This window comes from Aegilops tauschii, chromosome 1 (assembly GCF_002575655.3).
Source record: "Aegilops tauschii subsp. strangulata cultivar AL8/78 chromosome 1, Aet v6.0, whole genome shotgun sequence".
In the NCBI taxonomy this organism is placed as follows: Eukaryota; Viridiplantae; Streptophyta; class Magnoliopsida; order Poales; family Poaceae; genus Aegilops; species Aegilops tauschii.
The window spans coordinates 486,701,444-486,720,232 of NC_053035.3; the positions used below are offsets into that span (position 1 = coordinate 486,701,444).

At 44.6% G+C, this 18,789-nt stretch overlaps 1 protein-coding gene and 1 long non-coding RNA gene across 2 annotated transcripts; one reads left to right on the plus strand and one right to left on the minus strand.

Moving 5' to 3' along the window:
- The first annotated feature begins 8,176 nt into the window (after positions 1–8,176).
- On the plus strand, positions 8,177–10,537 carry LOC120966084 (uncharacterized). The gene is made up of 3 exons (XM_073502179.1): positions 8,177–8,553; positions 9,302–9,360; positions 9,456–10,537. Exons 1-3 carry the CDS (start codon positions 8,318–8,320, stop codon positions 9,476–9,478), a joined length of 318 nt encoding a protein of 105 aa, XP_073358280.1. The 5' UTR covers positions 8,177–8,317; the 3' UTR covers positions 9,479–10,537.
- A 5,096-nt stretch (positions 10,538–15,633) lies between these two features.
- Positions 15,634–17,673, minus strand: LOC120966088 (uncharacterized). The gene is made up of 2 exons (XR_005759114.3): positions 16,298–17,673; positions 15,634–16,206 (listed from the first exon to the last, which is right to left on the minus strand). It is a non-coding gene; the product is annotated as an uncharacterized lncRNA (long non-coding RNA).
- Positions 17,674–18,789: the final 1,116 nt, after the last annotated feature.

Sequence of the window (18,789 nt, forward strand, 5' to 3'; positions counted from 1 at the left end):
TTGATCCGAAGTTTCATGATCACTATCATAAGCTTCCACTTCAATTGGTGTAGGTGCCACAGGAACAACTTCTTGTGCCCTGCTACACACTAGTTGAAGTGACGGTTCAATAACCCCATCAAGTCTCCACCATCCTCCCACTCAATTCTTTCGAGAGAAACTTTTCCTCGAGAAAGGACCCGTTTCTAGAAACAAACCCTTTTGCTTCCGGATCAGAGACAGCAGGTATACCCGACTGTTTTTGGGTGTCATATGAAGATGCATTTATCCGTTTTGGGTTCGAGCTTATCAGCCTGAAACTTTTTCACATAAGCGTCGCAGCCCCAAACTTTTAAGAAACGACAGCTTAGGTTTCTCTAGACCATAGTTCATACGGTGTCGTCTCAACGGAATTGCGTGGTGCCCTATCTAAAGTGAATGCGGTTGTCTCTAATGCCTAGCCCATAAACGATAGCGGTAATTAGATAAGAGACATCATGGTATGCACCATATCCAATAGGGTGCAGTTATGATGTTCGGACACACCATCACACTATGGTGTTCCAGGCGGTATTAGTTGTGAAACAATTTCCACAATGTCTTAATTGTGTGCCAAACTCGTAACTCAGATATTCATCTCTATGATCATATCATAGACATCTTATCCTCTTGTCACGACGATCTTCTACTTCACTCTGAAGTTACTCCAGACTTGTATTTCATCAAGTAAATATACTTAGAATCTACTCAAATCATCTGTGAAGTAAGAGTATAATGATATTCACTGCGTGCCTCAGCACTCATTGGATTGCACACATCAAATGTATTACTTCCAACAAGTTGCTCTTTTGTTCCATCTCACTGAAAACGAGGCCTTTCAGTCATCTTGCCCATGTGGTATGATTTGCATGTCCCAAGTGATTCAAAATCAAGTGAGTCCAAACGATCCATCTGTATGGAGTTTCTTCATGCATATCTACCAATAGACATGGTTCGCATGTCTCAATCTTTTCAAAAACGAGTGAGTCCAAAGATCCATCAACATGGAGCTTCTTCATGCGTTTTATACCAATATGACTCAAATGGCAGTGCCACAAGTATGTGGTACTATCATTCTATTTTATATCTTTTGGCATGAACATGTGTATCACTATGATCGAGATTCAATAAACCATTCATTTTAGGTGCAAGACCATTGAAGGTATTATTCAAATAAAAGAGTAACCATTATTCTCCTTAAATGAATAACTATATTGCGATAAACATAATCCAATCATGTCTATGCTCAACGCAAAAACCAAATAACAATTATTTAGGTTTAACACCAATCTCGATGGTAGAGGGAGCATGCGATGCTTGATCACATCAACCTTGGAAACACTTCCGACACATATCGTCATCTCACCTTTAGCTAGTCTCCGTTTATTCCGTAGCCTTTTATTTCGAGTTACCAACACTTAGCAACCGAACCGGTATCTAATACCCTGGTGCTACTAGGAGTACTAGTAAAGTACACATTAATATAATGTATATCCAATATACTTCTGCCGACCTTGCCTGCCTTCTCATCTACCAAGTATCTAGGGTAGTTCTGCTTCATTGACCGTTCTCCTCATTACAGAAGCACTTAGTCTCGGGTTTGGGTTCAACCTTGGGTTTCTTCACTAGAGCAGCAACTGATTTGCCGTTTCATGAAGTATCCCTTCTTTCCCTTGCCCTTCTTGAAACTAGTGGTTTTACTAACCATCAACAATTGATGCTCCTACTTGATTTCTACTTTCGCGGTGTAAAACATCGCGAGTTGCTCAAGGATCATCATGTCTATCCCTGATATGTTATAGTTCATCACGAAGCTCCAGTAGCTTGGTGGCAGTGACTTTGGAGAACCATCACTATCTCATCTGGAAGACAACTCCCACTCGATTCAAGCGATTGTAGTACTCAGACAATCTGAGCACATGCTCAACAATTGAGCTTTTCTCCCTTAGTTTGTAGGCTTAAGAAACTTGTCGGAGGTCTCACACCTCTTGACGTGGGCACAAGCCTGAAATCTGAATTTCAGCCCTTGAAACATCTCATATGTTCCGCGACGTTTAAAAACGTCTTCGGTGCCTCAATTCTATACCGTTTTAACATTACACACTGAACTATCACGTAGTCATCAAAACGTGTATGTCAGATGTTCGCAACATCTACAAACGACGCTCGAGGTTCAGCACACCGAGCGGTGCAGTAAGGACATAAGCCTTCTGTGCAGCAATGAGGACAATCCTCAGTTTGCGGACCCAGTCCGCATAATTGCTACTATCAACTTTCAACTAAATTTTCTCTAGGAACATATCTTAAATAGTAGAACCAAAGCGTAAGCTATGACATAATTTGCAAAGATCTTTTGACTATGTTCATGATAATTAAGTTCATCTGATTATTTAATGAACTCCCACTCAGATAGACATCCCTCTAGTCATCTAAGTGATACATGATCCGAGTCAACTAGGCCGTGTCCGATCATCACGTGAGACGGACTAGTAATCATCGGTGAACATCTTCATGTTGATCGTATCTGCTATACGACTCATGTTCGACCTTTCGGTCTCTTGTGTTTCGAGGCCATGTCTGTACATGCTAGGCTCGTCAAGTCAACCTAAGTGTTTCGCATGTGTAAATCTGGCTTACACCCGTGGTATGCGAACGTTAGAATCTATCACACCCGATCATCATGTGGTGCTTCGAAACAACGATCCTTCGCAACGGTACACAGTTAGGGGGAACACATTCTTGAAATTTTAGAGAGGGATCATCTTATTTATGCTACCGTCGTTCTAAGCAAATAAGATGTAAACATGACAAACATCACATGCAAATCATAAAGTGACATGATATGGCCAATATCATCTTGCGCCTTTTGATCTCCATCTTCGAGGCGCGGCATGATTACCTTCATCACCGGCATGACACCATGATCTCCATCATCATGATCACCATCATCGTGTCTTCATGAAGTTGTCTCGCCAACTATTACTTCTACTACTATGGCTAATGGTTAGCAATAAAGTAAAGTAATTACATGGCGTTTTTCATTGACACGCAGGTCATACAATAAATTAAGACAACTCCTATGGCTCCTGCCGGTTGTCATACTCATCGACATGCAAGTCGGGATTTCTATTACAAGAACATGATCAATCTCATACATCACATATGCCATTCATCACATCCTTTTGGCCATATCACACCACATAGCATACCCTGCAAAAACAAGTTAGACGTCCTCTAATTGTTGTTGCATGTTTTACATGGCTGTTATGGGTTTCTAGCAAGAACGTTTCTTACCTACGCAAAAGCCACAACGGTGATATGCCAATTCCTATTTACCCTTCATAAGGACCCTCTTCATCGAATCCGATCCGACTAAAGTGGGAGAGACAGACACCCGCTAGCCACCTTATGCAACTAGTGCATGTCAGTCGGTGGAACCTGTCTCACGTAAGCGTACGTGTAAGGTCGGTCCGGGCCGCTTCATCCCACAATGCCGCCGAATCAAGATAAGACTAGTAACGGCAAGCAAATTGAAAAAATCATCGCCCACAACTACTTTGTGTTCTACTCGTGCATAGAATCTACGCATAGACCTAGCTCATGATGCCACTGTTGGGTAACGTAGCAGAATTTCAAAATTTTCTACGCATCACCAAGATCAATCTATGGAATAACTAGCAACGAGAGAGAAGGGAGTGCATCTTCATACCCTTGTAGATCGCGATGCAGAAGCGTTACCAGAACGCAGTCGGTGAAGTCGTACACGAAGCGATTCAGATCACGGCCGAATCCGATCTAAGCACTGAACAACGATGCCTCCGCGTTCAACACACATGCAGCCCGGTGACGTCTCCCGTGCCTTGATCCAGCAAGGAGAGAGGGAGAGGTTGGGGAAGACTCCGTCCAGCAGCAGCACAACAGCATGGTGGTGATGGAGGAGCGTGGCACTCCAGCAGGGCTTCGCCAAGCACTGCGAGAGACGAGGAGGGAGAGGGGTAGGGCTGCGCCAAGAGAGAGGGAGACTCGTGTCTTCTGCAGCCCCAAAACCCCCACTATTTATAGGAGGAGGGGAGGAGGGTGCGCCCCCTCTAGGGTTCGCACCCCTAGGGGGGCGGCAGCCCTAGATGGGATGGAGGGGGCGGCCAAGAGGGGGAGAGAGGGGGGCGCGCCCTAGGGTGGGCCTTAGGCCCATCTGCGCCTAGGGTTTCCCCCTTTCCCCTCCAAGCTGCACCTTGGGCCCTGGTGGGAGGCGCACCAGCCCACTCAGGGGCTGGTCCCTTCCCACTCTTGGCCCATGCAAGCCTTCGGGGCTGGTGGCCCCTCCCGGTGGACCCTCGGAACCCTCCGGTGGTCCCGGTACATTACCGGTGACGCCCGAAACTCTTCCGGTGGCCAAAACCTCACTTCCTATATATTATTCTTTACCTCCGGACCATTCCGGAACTCCTCGTGACGTCCGGGATCTCATCCGGGACTCCGAACAACATTCGGTAACCACGTATATCTATTCCCTATAACCCTAGCGTCATCAAACCTTAAGTGTGTAGACCCTACGGGTTCGGGAACCATGCAGACATGACCGAGACATTCTCCGGCCAATAACCAACAGCGGGATCTGGATACCCATGTTGGCTCCCACATGTTCCACGATGATCTCATCGGATGAACCATGCTGTCGGGGATTCAATCAACCCCGTATACAATTCCCTTTGTCTATCGGTATGTTACTTGCCCGAGATTCGATTGTCGGTATCCCAATACCTCGTTCAATCTCGTTACCGGCAAGTCTCTTTACTCGTTCCGTAACGCATGATCCCGTGGCTAACTCATTAGTCACATTGAGCTCATTATGATGATGCATTACCGAGTGGGCCCAGAGATACCTCTCCGTCATACGGAGTGACAAATCCCAGTCTCGATTCGTGCCAACCCAACAGACACTTTCTGAGATACCTGTAGTGCAGCTTTATAGTCACCCAGTTACGTTGTGACGTTTGGTACACCCAAAGCATTCCTACGGTATCCGGGAGTTGCACAATCTCATGGTCTAAGGAAATGATACTTGACATCAGAAAAGCTCTTAGCAAACGAACTACACGATCTTGTGCTATGCTTAGGATTGGGTCTTGTCCATCACATCATTCTCCCAATGATGTGATCCCGTTATCAATGACATCCAATGTCCATGGTCAGGAAACCGTAACCATCTATTGATCAACGAGCTAGTCAACTAGAGGCTTACTAGGGACATGTTGTGGTCTATGTATTCACACATGTATTACGGTTTCCAGTTAATACAATTATAGTATGAACAATAGACAATTATCATGAACAAGGAAATACAATAATAACCATTTTATTATTGCCTCTAGGGCATATTTCCAACAGAATGTTTGTCTTGGATAAGATTGGTTTCAGTCCTATGAAAACTATGGAGGTAAAGAGAGTTTACTTGAAGACCGAGCATGGTTATACTTTCGACGCAAAATTATACAATGCAGACACCTACACCTATTTTGAATGCAAAACTTGGCAAGCACTATGCAAGGCTTATGCATTTGAGCCTGATATGGTTATCATCTTTGATATTCGTCCGGAAGATGATATTGAAGGTAATATTGACATCTGGGTCGATGTGCAGACGCCTCCATTTCTACCATTATGTGAGTTTCTCAACCATATTTATGTCTTTGATATTGTTTACTTAAAAATAGTTGACAACTAATTTCTATCAACAGCTTATTTCCATTCAAGCAAACATGTCTGGCGCTTGGTAGACATGACCGTCCACTGTCCCGGGGCTGAACTAAACTGCGACGAGATAAGTCATTATGTTTCATGGCTTGAGGATCTTGATGCTGTCAAGAGAAATTATTTTCCTGGACTTGAAAATCTTAGTACTCAAAATATGCGACCAATAGTGTTCGTATTGAACTACGGTCACATCTATTTAGGAAAGATGGTAAGATTTTTACTATTTTTCCTCAGTGCATCTTTTCCATACATTATTTTTAAGCTAAACTTCATTACTAAATATGTTAATACACGATGTTCTTCAACAGGGACTCCCGATGATAGTTGTGCTTCATTGGATTGAGACTAAAGGTCACATGGCAATGATTAACTTACGACCAAGACATCCTACAGCGCACATGAGTGAATTCAGGATTTCTAAAACCGAGGAATGCTTAATAGTGAAAGACTGGAGCAAAACTGTGAAGGATCGTAGAGAAGTACTAGGGGGCAACAATCAGAAGCGCAGCCCACTATCAGGAGATAGGTTCATCTGCATGCTCCAATATGATGAATCAGGAGAGCTACACATGTTCTATACTATTTTATCTGAGAGAGCAGCATGAGTGATTAGCTAGTTCCTACTCTTAGTACTTGTCCTCTCATGTCCGTGTTCTTCGTCCTGAACTTAATCTCAAAGTGATTTGCTTTTGCGGTCTTGATGATCATTATTAGCTAGTGTTGGTGATATGATTAGATAGCGGTAATGACTATGATGATTAAATAGTGCTAATGACTATGATGATTATTAGCTAGTGTTGTTGGTGATGATATGATGCAAGAGTTTTTATATTAATATGATGATGATGATGAGTTATTATATCATTTAGTGAAAGAACCGCAGATTAGTTTTAAGTGGATGGATCCTAAGTGATAAACTTGATCACTTAGGATCCATCGAGTTGAAACTAATCCACGGTTCTTTCACCTAGTGATTTAATAACTCATTATAATGTAAAAACAATCTCTAAATTGCTATTGTACGTAAATATACCTCGCGGGTCTTTGTATATACCAAATTGTATATATATGTGTGTATGTGTGAATGGTGTGGTGCGAGACATTCGATGATATATATATATATATATATATATATATATATATATATATATATATATATATATATATATATATATATATATATATAGGACGGCTGTTTGGGACACCTAGGTGCCTGGGCACCTTACCTCCTAGCCGTTGGATGTATGGCATTGCCGTTGATCCAAGTACTAGTGGGTAAACCCGTTAATGAGTATATTTGGTAGTAACAAAAATTTATGGTAAGCATGCATGCATGCGTGCATGGCATTTCAATACTAATTGATAGTCATCAATGCGTTAAAGTTTCCAGATTTTAGTGCATGTAACTAAATTATATTTGTACATGTACGTGTGTGGAAAACTAGCAGTCTAAGATACATAGAAAACGCTTCAAACGTCATGTGTACGTATACATGTACATGTACTAATATTTAAATTGGAATTTATGACAATTTATTTTGATTTTCACAAATATTTTGATTTTACATGTACTAATATTTAATTTACGAACATGTATCCACCTATTAAAAGGTAGTGTCATTTGTGGGTATATACCAATAAATTTCACTTCGAGGTATATGTACATACTGAGCAATATTTTCACTATGCATTTTTTTGGGACTTGAGTATGCACCAAATTATATCACTGTTGGTTATTCAAACTTCATTTCATTTAGGATACCCGAGATATATCCATAATCTTTATTAGGTATCATACCTTGGTATGTGTATATTTTCAGTAGAAACAATACCTCGGGTATTTGTATATTTTCATTAGGTATAATATTTTCGGTATGTATTTTCATTAGATATAATTGCCCCGGGTATTTGTATATTTTCATTAACAATATCTTGAGTATGCCCTTTTTCGCGGGCCTGAGTATGCACTTACAAATATATTGGACTATTTTGTACGTATCTAGTAAAAATTAGAATAAGTCATAGGGTATATACTGAACCAAGTACGAGCGTTCAAACTATTTTTAATGTGACTAGTCGAATTTGTTTAAGGAAACAAATTATTCCAGAGAATCAATAGCTTCTAGTTTTTTGGAAACCAATCTGCAATAAATGGCAGCGGAAGTAATTGCATGCAGGTAGAGAAAGGAAAGAAGATTATTTGGATGGTACTAGTGATTATTTCCAAATACAAAACACTTAACGGGTTGGATCCGAATGAGGTGCCCAGGCACCTAGGTGCCCCATATAATTTACCTATATATATATATATATATAACACTATTTTAATCCCAGAATTAAAATAGTTATTTGGATCACGCCGCCCCTATATAACAGCGATGGGGTTTCCTAAACTCACGGAAACGGTAGCGGAAAAAGAAATCGCTCCCAACCTCCTGCCCCCGCCCCAGATTCCCCTCACCCCGCGCCGCCGCATGATCTCCCCGGGGCCCCCGCCTCCGCGCGAGCTTCCTGGCCCCCCTGTCGCCGCGCGACCTCCGTCGCCATGGCCGGACACCTTCTCCCGCCACTCCGGCCACACGCCACCTTCTCGCACCGCCACGTCTACCCGCCGGCGCAACCATATTCTTCCCAGATCACGGCGCGCCGCCGCCCCATCCCACCATCCCCGCGCGACTCCGCCGCCCCACCCCGCCTTCACGCGCGCCGCTGCCGCCCCACCCCGCCATCCTCGAGCGACGCCGCCGCCCCACCCCGCGACTCCGGTGGATCTCCGGGGAGGTGACCTTCTCGCTACAGCTGACTTGACCTCTGCAAAAAAAGTTTCTCCCTCAAGCGGCGTTCTTGTCGCGTCCACTGGAGTTGAGTTGGAGCGTCGAGCATGACGATGCAGCCACCGGCCTCCTACCACAGCAAGCGACCGCCGCGGCCATCCTCCACCTGCCGCTGTAGCCTTCCTCCCCGACCGCCTCCACGACACGCTGGCCTTCGTCTACCTCTGGCTCCGCTGCTGCCCAAGGCTGTGTGCGCGATGGCGGCCCATGTCGTTTATCGTCCTGGTTGCGTACGCGCTGACGAGTGATGCCCCGATCCAGCTTCTCCATCCCCCAGCCACGGCAAGTCCAAAAAGAAAGACATTCAGTCTAGCAAGCCAAATGGTTGACCACCAGCCCACGCGTGGATTGGCCCGACCTGCAGCTGGAGGAGGCCGCGACCTTCAGCTGTAGGAGACGTGGACCTGCAGCTGGAGGAGGCCGCGACCTTCAGCTGTCAATTTTGAGGAACTAGCTACTCTGAAAATCTATCTTGACACCGTACTTGTTTTTGTTCTTCAGAAGTTCAGGCAACTAGGTTGCTCACTAGGAAAACCTTCTCTGGTTGTGCTAACTAGTACGTACTACTAAACTAAAATAATCTTGTGAAGTGGATAATGCTCGTGCCCCTGGACGCGGGCCATGTGAGATTTTGATGGCTTCGTACTTCTGTTATTTGTTTTTTGAATAACAGAAGTTCTCTTCTTTGTCTGCAGAAAACCCCAGTATGTCACATTTGTTTGTCGTTATCCTCTGAAAAATGGCATTGCTGCAGGTCAGTTTCGCCTGATGCATCAGTTCAGTTGAAAAAACAGAAGAGCATTATACCTTGTTGTCTACTCCGCTGACTTCTTTTTCTATACTATGTAGGTCAGCTTCGCCTGATGCGTTAGTTCAGTTTCATAGTGCACGATAGGCATGATCCAGTCACCATGGCATTCAATCCCCACAGGCCGCCGCTGGCCGTCAACCCAACCGCCGCTGTCCCCGGCCACCACACAAGCACCGCCGTTCCTGCGTCTCCGGCCACATTGACCTTCTCGCGACGGCCACCTTGACCTTTCCAATGAAGGTTCATCCATGGAGCGGACGCTCCCGCCACTCCACCGCCGCGTCGTGCCTGGCTCGCTGCACGTCTCCGCCCTCTGTCACCAGTGCGCTGCCACCGCATAGAGCTTCCAGCACACTGCCTTGGCCTGCCCTTCCAGCGCCAAGCTTCCCTTGTGCAACGTCAGCTACCACTCGTGGCAGAGCGGCTACTTCCCTCCCCGCTGTGCCAGCAGCTAGCGGCCGTTCGCCCCCTGGCCTGTTCTTGCTTCGTTGTCTTCAGAAAAGTTCAGAAAAACTAACTGAACTCATGTGTTGTTTCATCAAAATTACTGTGGATTTGTACTACTGATTACTAAAAAGTTCAGAAACGATTCTCCCACAAACAGAAGTTCAGGTCGCTGTTTGTTGTTAGTTCAGAATGTCCGGCGGTCGCGGATTCGCTGGTGCTTGACTGCAGTGAGCCGTCGACGCGGGCACAACATCCGATGGAAGCCGAGTCAATTGTAGCCAACGCGAGGAGGGATTAGTATAGCTGTTTGTGGAGTTCATATCCATACATGGCGTGCTCTTGGTGGAATTGGCCATCATGAATTTGCTACAGGTTAACACTACAAGCACTTCACTTGACTAGTCCCTTCAACTTGTAGTTGTTGTTGTCAACTCTTAGTCATTCACTTATGCAAAAAGTGCTGATCTTTTTCCTATTGCGTGAGTAGCTCAGTGGTGGTGGCTTTGGAGATGGATGAGAACAAAGGTGTGTGTGTGTGGTAGAAAAAAGGGTCCACAAAACTTGTATTTTCTTCATATATACTCTGGTTATTTTGGTCGTTGGACTATGGATGTTTACGACATTGGACTGCTCTGATTTTATTGAACATATAAAAAAATGGAAGCACAGCGCATGTTCTGGTCACTTGAGAAGATAAGGAACATGATTGGGATGAAAACATGTGCTGGTAAAAATTCCACAGTTTTTCAGTTTAAAAGAAACATTCTCAACTTTTGTAGTCGTTTATTTTGCTCTGTTCAGCCTATGCAAAAAAAGGAAGCAAGCTCATGCATCTTGTTACAAATCATTTTTTTCATTAAATAGGTTGCAAAAAAATTGTAAGCATATGTGTTTACCATGCCGCACTAGGCCCATCATTTATTTGTGCCCCCTTTTTAGGAATACTTGTTAAATGGCTACTCGTTTGTACATATGTTAAATAATATTCACTTCCTCTCATGTGTTAAAAATACTGGCAAAAGTTTTAAACGAAAAAGGATTGTCCTTGTTTCTAAAAAACTTAGAAGTTCAAACTTCAATAAAGGGGCGGTTTGATGTTTATTACAACACAAGGGTTTCCTCCATTTCTAAATAATGAACCAAGAAGTTTAAATTAAAAAGATAGAGAAGTTCAAAACTTTTTGATGGGAATTTCATAAGAAGTTCAAACCAAAATGACAAAGTATTTCAAAAATAAAACAAAACTTTCAAGCAAGTATTTCACCGTTTCTAGAAAACATAAATTTTCGTGTTTTTAATTAAATCTCAAGAAGTGGAGATTAAAATAACAGAATAGTTCAAATTATGGATTAAAAATACATTTTCTCCGTTTCTAGGAAAAACCTAGAAGTTTAACTTTAAATAAAGAAGCAATCCAAATTTAAATAATGAAGCGATTACAAAACTCAAAATTCCTCATTAACAAAAAATAAACTAAGAAGTTCAAATTCAAATAACAGAGCGGTGCGATTTTTATAATTCATGAAGAAAACAAAAAGCGTCACCTAGAAAATGTTAACTCTCAAAGTTCAAAATTTTCCATTACTAAAGCGAAACAGAGAGAAGTTCAAATTGATAACAGCCCGAAGTTCATGTACTACATGTGTGTGTGTTTGTATGAGAAAAAATGAATAAAAACGAAGTCTAAAAATTTTGTTGCTAGAAGTTCAAGTGCTAAGCCCGAGAAAGTTCAAAAAGTTTCCCCTATTCAACAATTTTCCAAGGGTATATAATATTCTTATTCCAAATAAACGGTTAATACAAATTGGTGTATCTTGTTCGAAACAAAAGTTAAACCGTGTTAGAAAAAGTTGCATCTTTGCAACAGGTTTCTAATGGTATATCATTTGTGTAACACCGACGAAACGGATGAGTAATCGCGAACAAAAATATGTGACAGAAGTTCAAGGTGAAAACAGCGAGCAGTTCAATTACTACACGGTATGCGTTTCGGAAGAAAATAAAAGAATAAAAAAGTAAAAGCCTAAAAGGTTTGTTGCAAGAAGTTCATGTGCTCCACCCTGCACAGTTCAAAAATTATATTACGAGACTCCAACCTTCAATTACATGTTAAAAAAGAGGCAAAAACAACATCCTGTTTGCCATTTTTAAAATCGCTCTCAAACGGCAACGAATTTGTAACACCTGTCTACATGAAAAAGTTGCTCCTATTCATAAGCTTTCCAACGGTATATTATATGCTATATTCCGATGAATGGTTTAAAATTTTTATGTATACTGTTTAAAACATGTTTTTGTGTATTCAAAAAATTATTTTGAACCATCACGAGTATGAAAAACTGATCAACACAGGAAAGTTGCGAGTTTTCAACAGCTTTCCATCGGTATATCATTTGCACAATTCCGGTAAGTGGTTTGGGAATTACGGGCGAAAAACAGCACGTCAAAAACAGAGTGAAGTTCAAACAGACATGCCCTAGAAGTTCAACTACTTCACGCAGTGCATTTCCGTTCGCGATGAACGCAAAAATCATGATCTTGCGATTTTCTAATTTACTTCAAAACTACAGGAATATCATTTGTGTAAGTTCAAGTCCTCGGTCAGAGAAAGTTAAAAAAATTGTGAGACAGGTTCACCGTGTATTTAGATGTCCAAAATACTTCAAAAATATGTTGATTTTTGTGTTTTAAAATAATTCTCTCAAACCAGAGAGAAGTCCAAAGTGATAACAACCAGAAGTTCACGTACTATATGGTGTGTATTTAATATAAGAAAAATACAATAAAGTGAAACAGAGTGCAGTTCAAACAGACAAGCCCCAGAAATTCAACTACTTCACGCAGTGCAAAAAACAGCACGTCAAAAACAGAGTGAGGTTCAAACAGACATGCCCGAGAAGTTCAACTACTTCATGCAGTGCGTTTCTATTCGCAATGAAGGCGGAAATCATGATCTCGTCATTTCTCTAAGTTATTTCAAAACGACAGGAATATCATTTGTGTAAGTTCAAGTCCTCGGTCGGAGGAAGTAAAAAAATATTGTGAGAGAGATTTGTACAAAAAGAATATCATTTGTGTAACACTGACGAAATGGTTGAGAAAAATTACAAACGAAAATACGTCACAGAAGTTCAACGTGAAAACAGCAGGAAGTTGGACTACTATAGTGAATGAATTTGAGATGAAAAACTTTTAAAATTGTCGCGAGTATGAAAAAAAACGATCAACACAGGAAAGTTGCTTGTCTACATCAGCTTTCCACCGGTATATTACTTGCTCAATTCCGGTGAGTGTTCCGGTGAGTGGATCAAGAGCTACGGGCAAAAAAACACGTGAAAATCAGAGTGACGTTCAAGTAGACATGCCGAGAAGTTCAGGTTCTTCAAGCGGTGCATTTTCGAATAATCTGTTTCGCGATAAAGGCAGAACGAATGATCTCATCATTTTTGAAATTACTTGAAAACTGCTAGGAATCAGAGAAAACCGTCAACATGAAAAAGTTTCGCATTTTTCTTAGCTTTTCAACGGTATATTAGTTGCCCCATTCCGATAAAGTTTGTAGAAATTATGGCAAAAATATATTTTTAGCCGTTTTCAAAATTGATTTAAAACAGTAAGGAATTGGGAGAAACAATATATACCAAATTTTTTCGCATTTTCTTAAGCTTTCCAACGCCATATCATTTGCTACATTCGAATGTACGGTTAAAAAATTAGCTCGAAAATACGAACTCGGTGCAACTTGGACCGTTTTCTAAATTACTTTTAAACAGTTCAAAATTAAAAAAAACTTTAAACATGAAAAGTAGCGCATTTTCATAGGATTTCCAACACCATATCATTTGCCTCAATTGGATTAGCCGTTTAGAAATGACATCGAAAATACGAACTCGGCTGTTCGGTTTGTGAAATTTTACGATTTTCCAAATTACTCTTTAATCGTAGGGAATTAGAGAAAACTTTCAACATGTGCAAGAAGCGGTTTTGCAGCAGCTTTCCAACGCCATATTATTTTCCTCATTCCGATAAACGGTTTTGAAATGCGATCGAAAATATGATTCACATTTTTTTAGGAAAAAAACGGTTTTCAAAACTGCTCTTAAACTGCTTACATTTTGCCAAAAAAATTAACTTGGGTCATGATACTCATGTCCATAGCTTTCCAACGGTATATCGCAAGCCTCATTTGGCCAATGTTTGCAGAAGTTCAACCTAGCACTAGGGGAAGTTCAGGTCGAGCAAATCAGGCAGAGACATGTTTCATCACAACCCGAGAGCAAATCCGCCAATGAGCGAGATTCCTATTTAAAACGGGCATTTAGTTGCTAAAAACCGTTTGTAGATTACACTTACATCACATAGAATATGACTGACCAAAAAAATTCGCGCGGGGAAACACGGTTGATAAGATAGCCCGAAGGTCGGGTTCTTACACAGAGAAGTTCAGGCGTGTAACTCAGGAAGTTTATGTTGTGATCAGAATAATATTCTAATCCCGTGATTAGAATGATGTTTATATATATATATATACATATATATATATATATATATATATATATATACTCACACGAGTGAACTTCTCGTCAGAAAAAACTGCACGCGTTGTTTTTCCGGTACTGTTTTCCCTCTAGTTTTTTAACCGTTTATCGGAATGAGGCGTGTAATATACTGTTGAAAAGCTATGGATTAGGTGCAACTTCGACATGTTGAACACGTTTCGAGATTCCACACGGTTTAAGAGCAGTTTTGAAAATGGTGCGGCCCATGACGAGTGGCAGCGAGCATTTTTTCCCGATTTCTTCTAAACCGCTCGTCGGAACGAAGCAAATGATACACCGTTAGAAAGATATCGTCGAGGCGCATCTTTTTCATATCTATTATTTTCTATAATTCGTTACGGTTTAAGAGCAGTTTCAAATTTACTAATTCACGGAATTGTGTTTTTCAATTTTTTTTGAATTTTTCTGTATTGTTTTTGTTACAGTTTTTTAACCGTTTGTCAAAACGAGGCGTGTGATACGCCGTTGGAAAGCTATGGACGAGGCGCAACTTTCATATGTTGAAATGTTTTTGAGATTCCTTACGATTTTAAGTTAATTTTGAAAATGGTGCGGCTGACGATGAGTGGCAGCGGCCATTTTTCGCGAAATTTTCACAAACCGCTGATCGGAATGATTCAAATTATACGTCGTTGGAGAGATATCAATGTGCCGCAGCTTTTTCATGTAGAACTCTCTCTGATTCCTTACGGTTTAAGAGTAATTTTGATTTTAACGAAATGCGGACACTCTGTTTTTTCGCGACACCAAAATTGTCGTATGTACTGCATTAGACAGAAAACCGCACTGCATTAGACGGTCAAGTGAACTTCATAGTTTCTTTTGTCGAACATAAATTTTTCTCAGACGAATTTTTATTGTCTTTTTTCCAACTTTTTTTATGAACGATGGTGCACCGCAGAGACAAGGGCAAGTGAATCGCGACCTATATGAAAGTGAACCTCATTACTATTTTTGTCGTTTCCCTAACGATTTATTTTTTTGCGCTTCACCTAGGGTGTAAGTGAACCACACCACTTCTGAAAATGCACCGTAACACTCTCAGAAGTGAACCACATTAATTTTTGCTAGTGAACCTCAAATCCATATTTTTCGATCGTCCCACAAAGACAATCTTCATTCAAAAAACAAGTGAACCTCTCACGTGAATTTCTTTTTCTCCCTTCTTACAAAGTAAACTACCAACCACCACATAATGGACCACATCATATTTTCTCGAAGTAAAAATATAACATCAGCGCTTCAGAATGCTCAACACACAAATTCATATTTTTTACACAGCCATACAACTATATACTGTACACATAATTTTTTATCTTCGAGTAGCCCAACTGAAGTACCCGGAGCACCCCAAGCAGAGAAACTCATGTCGCACTGCACAATATGATCTGAAATGGCACAAGGTCAAACTCCAATGGGACATCCAACCGAACTGCACCACTTTCTTTCGTAGAAAAAATAAGTAAAAAAAGGAAGGAAAGAGTTGCAGTACTGAGCGATCTGGAGTGCAGCTATGCGTCCACCCGAGGGAGACGCCAAACTGCATCACACACACGCAGGGCGCCATAAAACTACAACAGGGGTTCAGCGGCGAACTACACCACTATGCGACCTGTACTACACGCATGGCCGACGGACTTGCACATGTGCTCCGCACCGCACAGGCGCATCGCCTGTACTGCACAGGGACAGGGAACCAAGATCGCCCTCCTCTTCTTGCTTGGAGAAGAGTGTCGCTCAGCTGACTGCACCTGGCGCGTCACCAAGCTGCACGACCAGGGAACTGCAAAAGAAAATGGAACACACTACAAAAGCACCGAGGCGATGAAGCTCATGCTCAGATTAACCACACGCAGAGGAAAAGCAAACCTCACCTGGCCAGCCACTGAGCTGTACCACAACGACCACCAGAGTGCACCACGGCAACTACTAGAGTGCACTGCATTGCTGCCGTCGTCGCCGGCGCGCTCATGAACTGCACCCACAGGAGCACTGAAGCGCATCTAATGCTAGCGAGCCGCACGTCCGTGGTCACCAGACTGCACAGAAGCTTCTGAATTGCACTGCATCCAAAACAACTCATCAAATTTTCTGAAAACACAAGAAAATGTTTCTGAATAGCAACAACCCTGGATGGGATTTGGATGGCAAACTACACGGCATCGCCGTCTGTGCTGCACTGAACTCACGACCGGACTGCAAGCCGACACACTGCCATAGTTCTCCTGCGAAGAGAGAGAGCTGCGAGGGGTGCTCTGGCGAACTGAATCCCAGGGGCGGATGTGGCATGGCCGAGGGATCTCTTCCCCGCGGGAAGTCGATGGTGGCTGCACACACCTGCTGCTGTGTACTGCTCCAGCAATGGCATTGGGCTGCTCAAGCCAGAGAGGATGACCCAATCGACCTACGTCAGGTAGGCTCCGCTACTCGCCCTCATCGGAGAACAACAGGGAGAGGATAGGAGGGGGGAACCTGGGCTGGTGTGGCGGTGGCATGCGCGTGCGATGACAAGGAAAGGAGGAGGCCAGGGGAGTCCCCTCGATCGACACATCAGGTAATCGCACATGTCTGACGACGACGGTGGACTGCAAGAGAGGTGAGGGACGGTAGCCCCGACCCCTTCTGCGCGCCTCCTCGCCCGCAAGCCACTGGAGCAGCAGTTCCTGGATCCGACGTGATCCAAGAGGGATCCGTCGCCTGGGCGCCGTGGCGGGGCCGAATCCGTCGCTCGGTCGGCGCACCTGGGGCCGCGCAGTGGAGTGCGGGGCATGTTCGGGCGGCGCTGCTGGGGCCGCGCGGTGGAGTGCGGGGGCGAAGTGGATCCCAGCTGCGGCCTGGATCCGGCGCCGGCTCATGCTAGGAGGTGGCCGAGGGAGGGAGGCTCGCCGGCAAGGGGAGGAAGGTCGCGGGCATGGCGGGGTTGCAGGAGTTCAGCGCTGGTTGGCGGGGTGGACCGGAGGTGTGTTCGCCGGCGGTGAGCGCGGGATCCTGGTCGAGAGCTTGTACGCGGGAGGCCACGTAGATCGAGGAAACAGAGGCGCGGCGGCGCGCTGCCGCCCGGATTCGACGCCGGGGCCTAGGTGCTCCGGCGGCGCGCCTCCATGCCGCTGGCAGCACGCGGGAAGAAGGCGCCGGTGGTGGCGTGCCGGCGCGGGTGGTGGCCAGTGCGGTTAACACCAGGGGAGGTGGGGGGAGCGCGCCGTGGAGGTGGGAGGTGGGCTACAACGGCGAGGCGCATAGTTGTGGCGATGGAGAGGAGAGTAAATAGCATAAAACTACCACTTTTCGTCCTATGATTCCAAAAAACCATCATAAATTTGTTTGTGACTGATAACTATCAGAATCGGCGTCGGCTGTTTCAAAAAACCCAAAATGCCCGTTGCTAAAAAATTAATCGGGTTTATGACAGGTGAAGCCCGCAGCTAAATGAACCGTCACTTTGACCGTTTGTTTGACCGTTAACTGACATGTGGGGCCCACATGTCAGTGTCCCTTCCTCATAAAAAAGCAAGCAGATCCCTGCAAACATTTAAGAAACGCAATCGGGTCCCTGTGAACATTTAAGAAACTCTAATGAAAACTCGCCGACCAGCAGCCGCCGTGAGGAGCTCGCCGGCCAGCACCGCTGGTGTGGGTGCGCCGCCCCAACGGGTCGTGGAAGCCCGGCAGGGGGGCCTCGCGCCTGGAGCTCCCCGACGGCTGCCTGGCGCTGCCCCGCTCGCCGGCCACCCCCATCCTGCTCCTCGACTGCCGCGACGGCCCCGCCTTCGTGTACGCCGCCCTCCTCCCTCCTCCCTTCTTCCTCCTCCGCTCTCCGCCTCCGCCTCACCCTTCCTCCCTTCCTTGCAGCCAGCGCCGCCAGGAACGCCCGCAAGGAGGACGCCGTGCTCCAGGCCCTCGACATCGAGCGGGCCCCCCTCCGCCTCCGCCCCGGGGCACCGTCCCCCTCCTGCCCGCCGCCGCCGCCGCCCAGGAAGCGCAAGACGCCCAATGACTCCGAGGACGACGCGCCCGCCGCCAGGCACATGAGGGACCTCACCGCCCCTCCGCGGTGGCACCATGGCTGCTGGCCGGCGAGCTCGTCACGGCGGCTGCTGGTCGGCGAGCTTGGCTGCGGGATCACGGCCATGGCGCCACAGGGACCCGATTGCTTTTTTGTAAAGTTCACAGGGACCCGATTGCGTTTCTTAAATGTTTGCAGGGATCTGCTTGCTTTTTTAGGAGGAAGGGACACTGACATGTGGGCCCCACATGTCAGTTAACGGTCAAACAAACGCGCGGCGCTGACGTGGCCTGACAGGCGGGCCCGGACCGTCAGAAAACGGTTTAAAACGCTAGCAACGGGCGATTTGGGTTTTTTGAGACA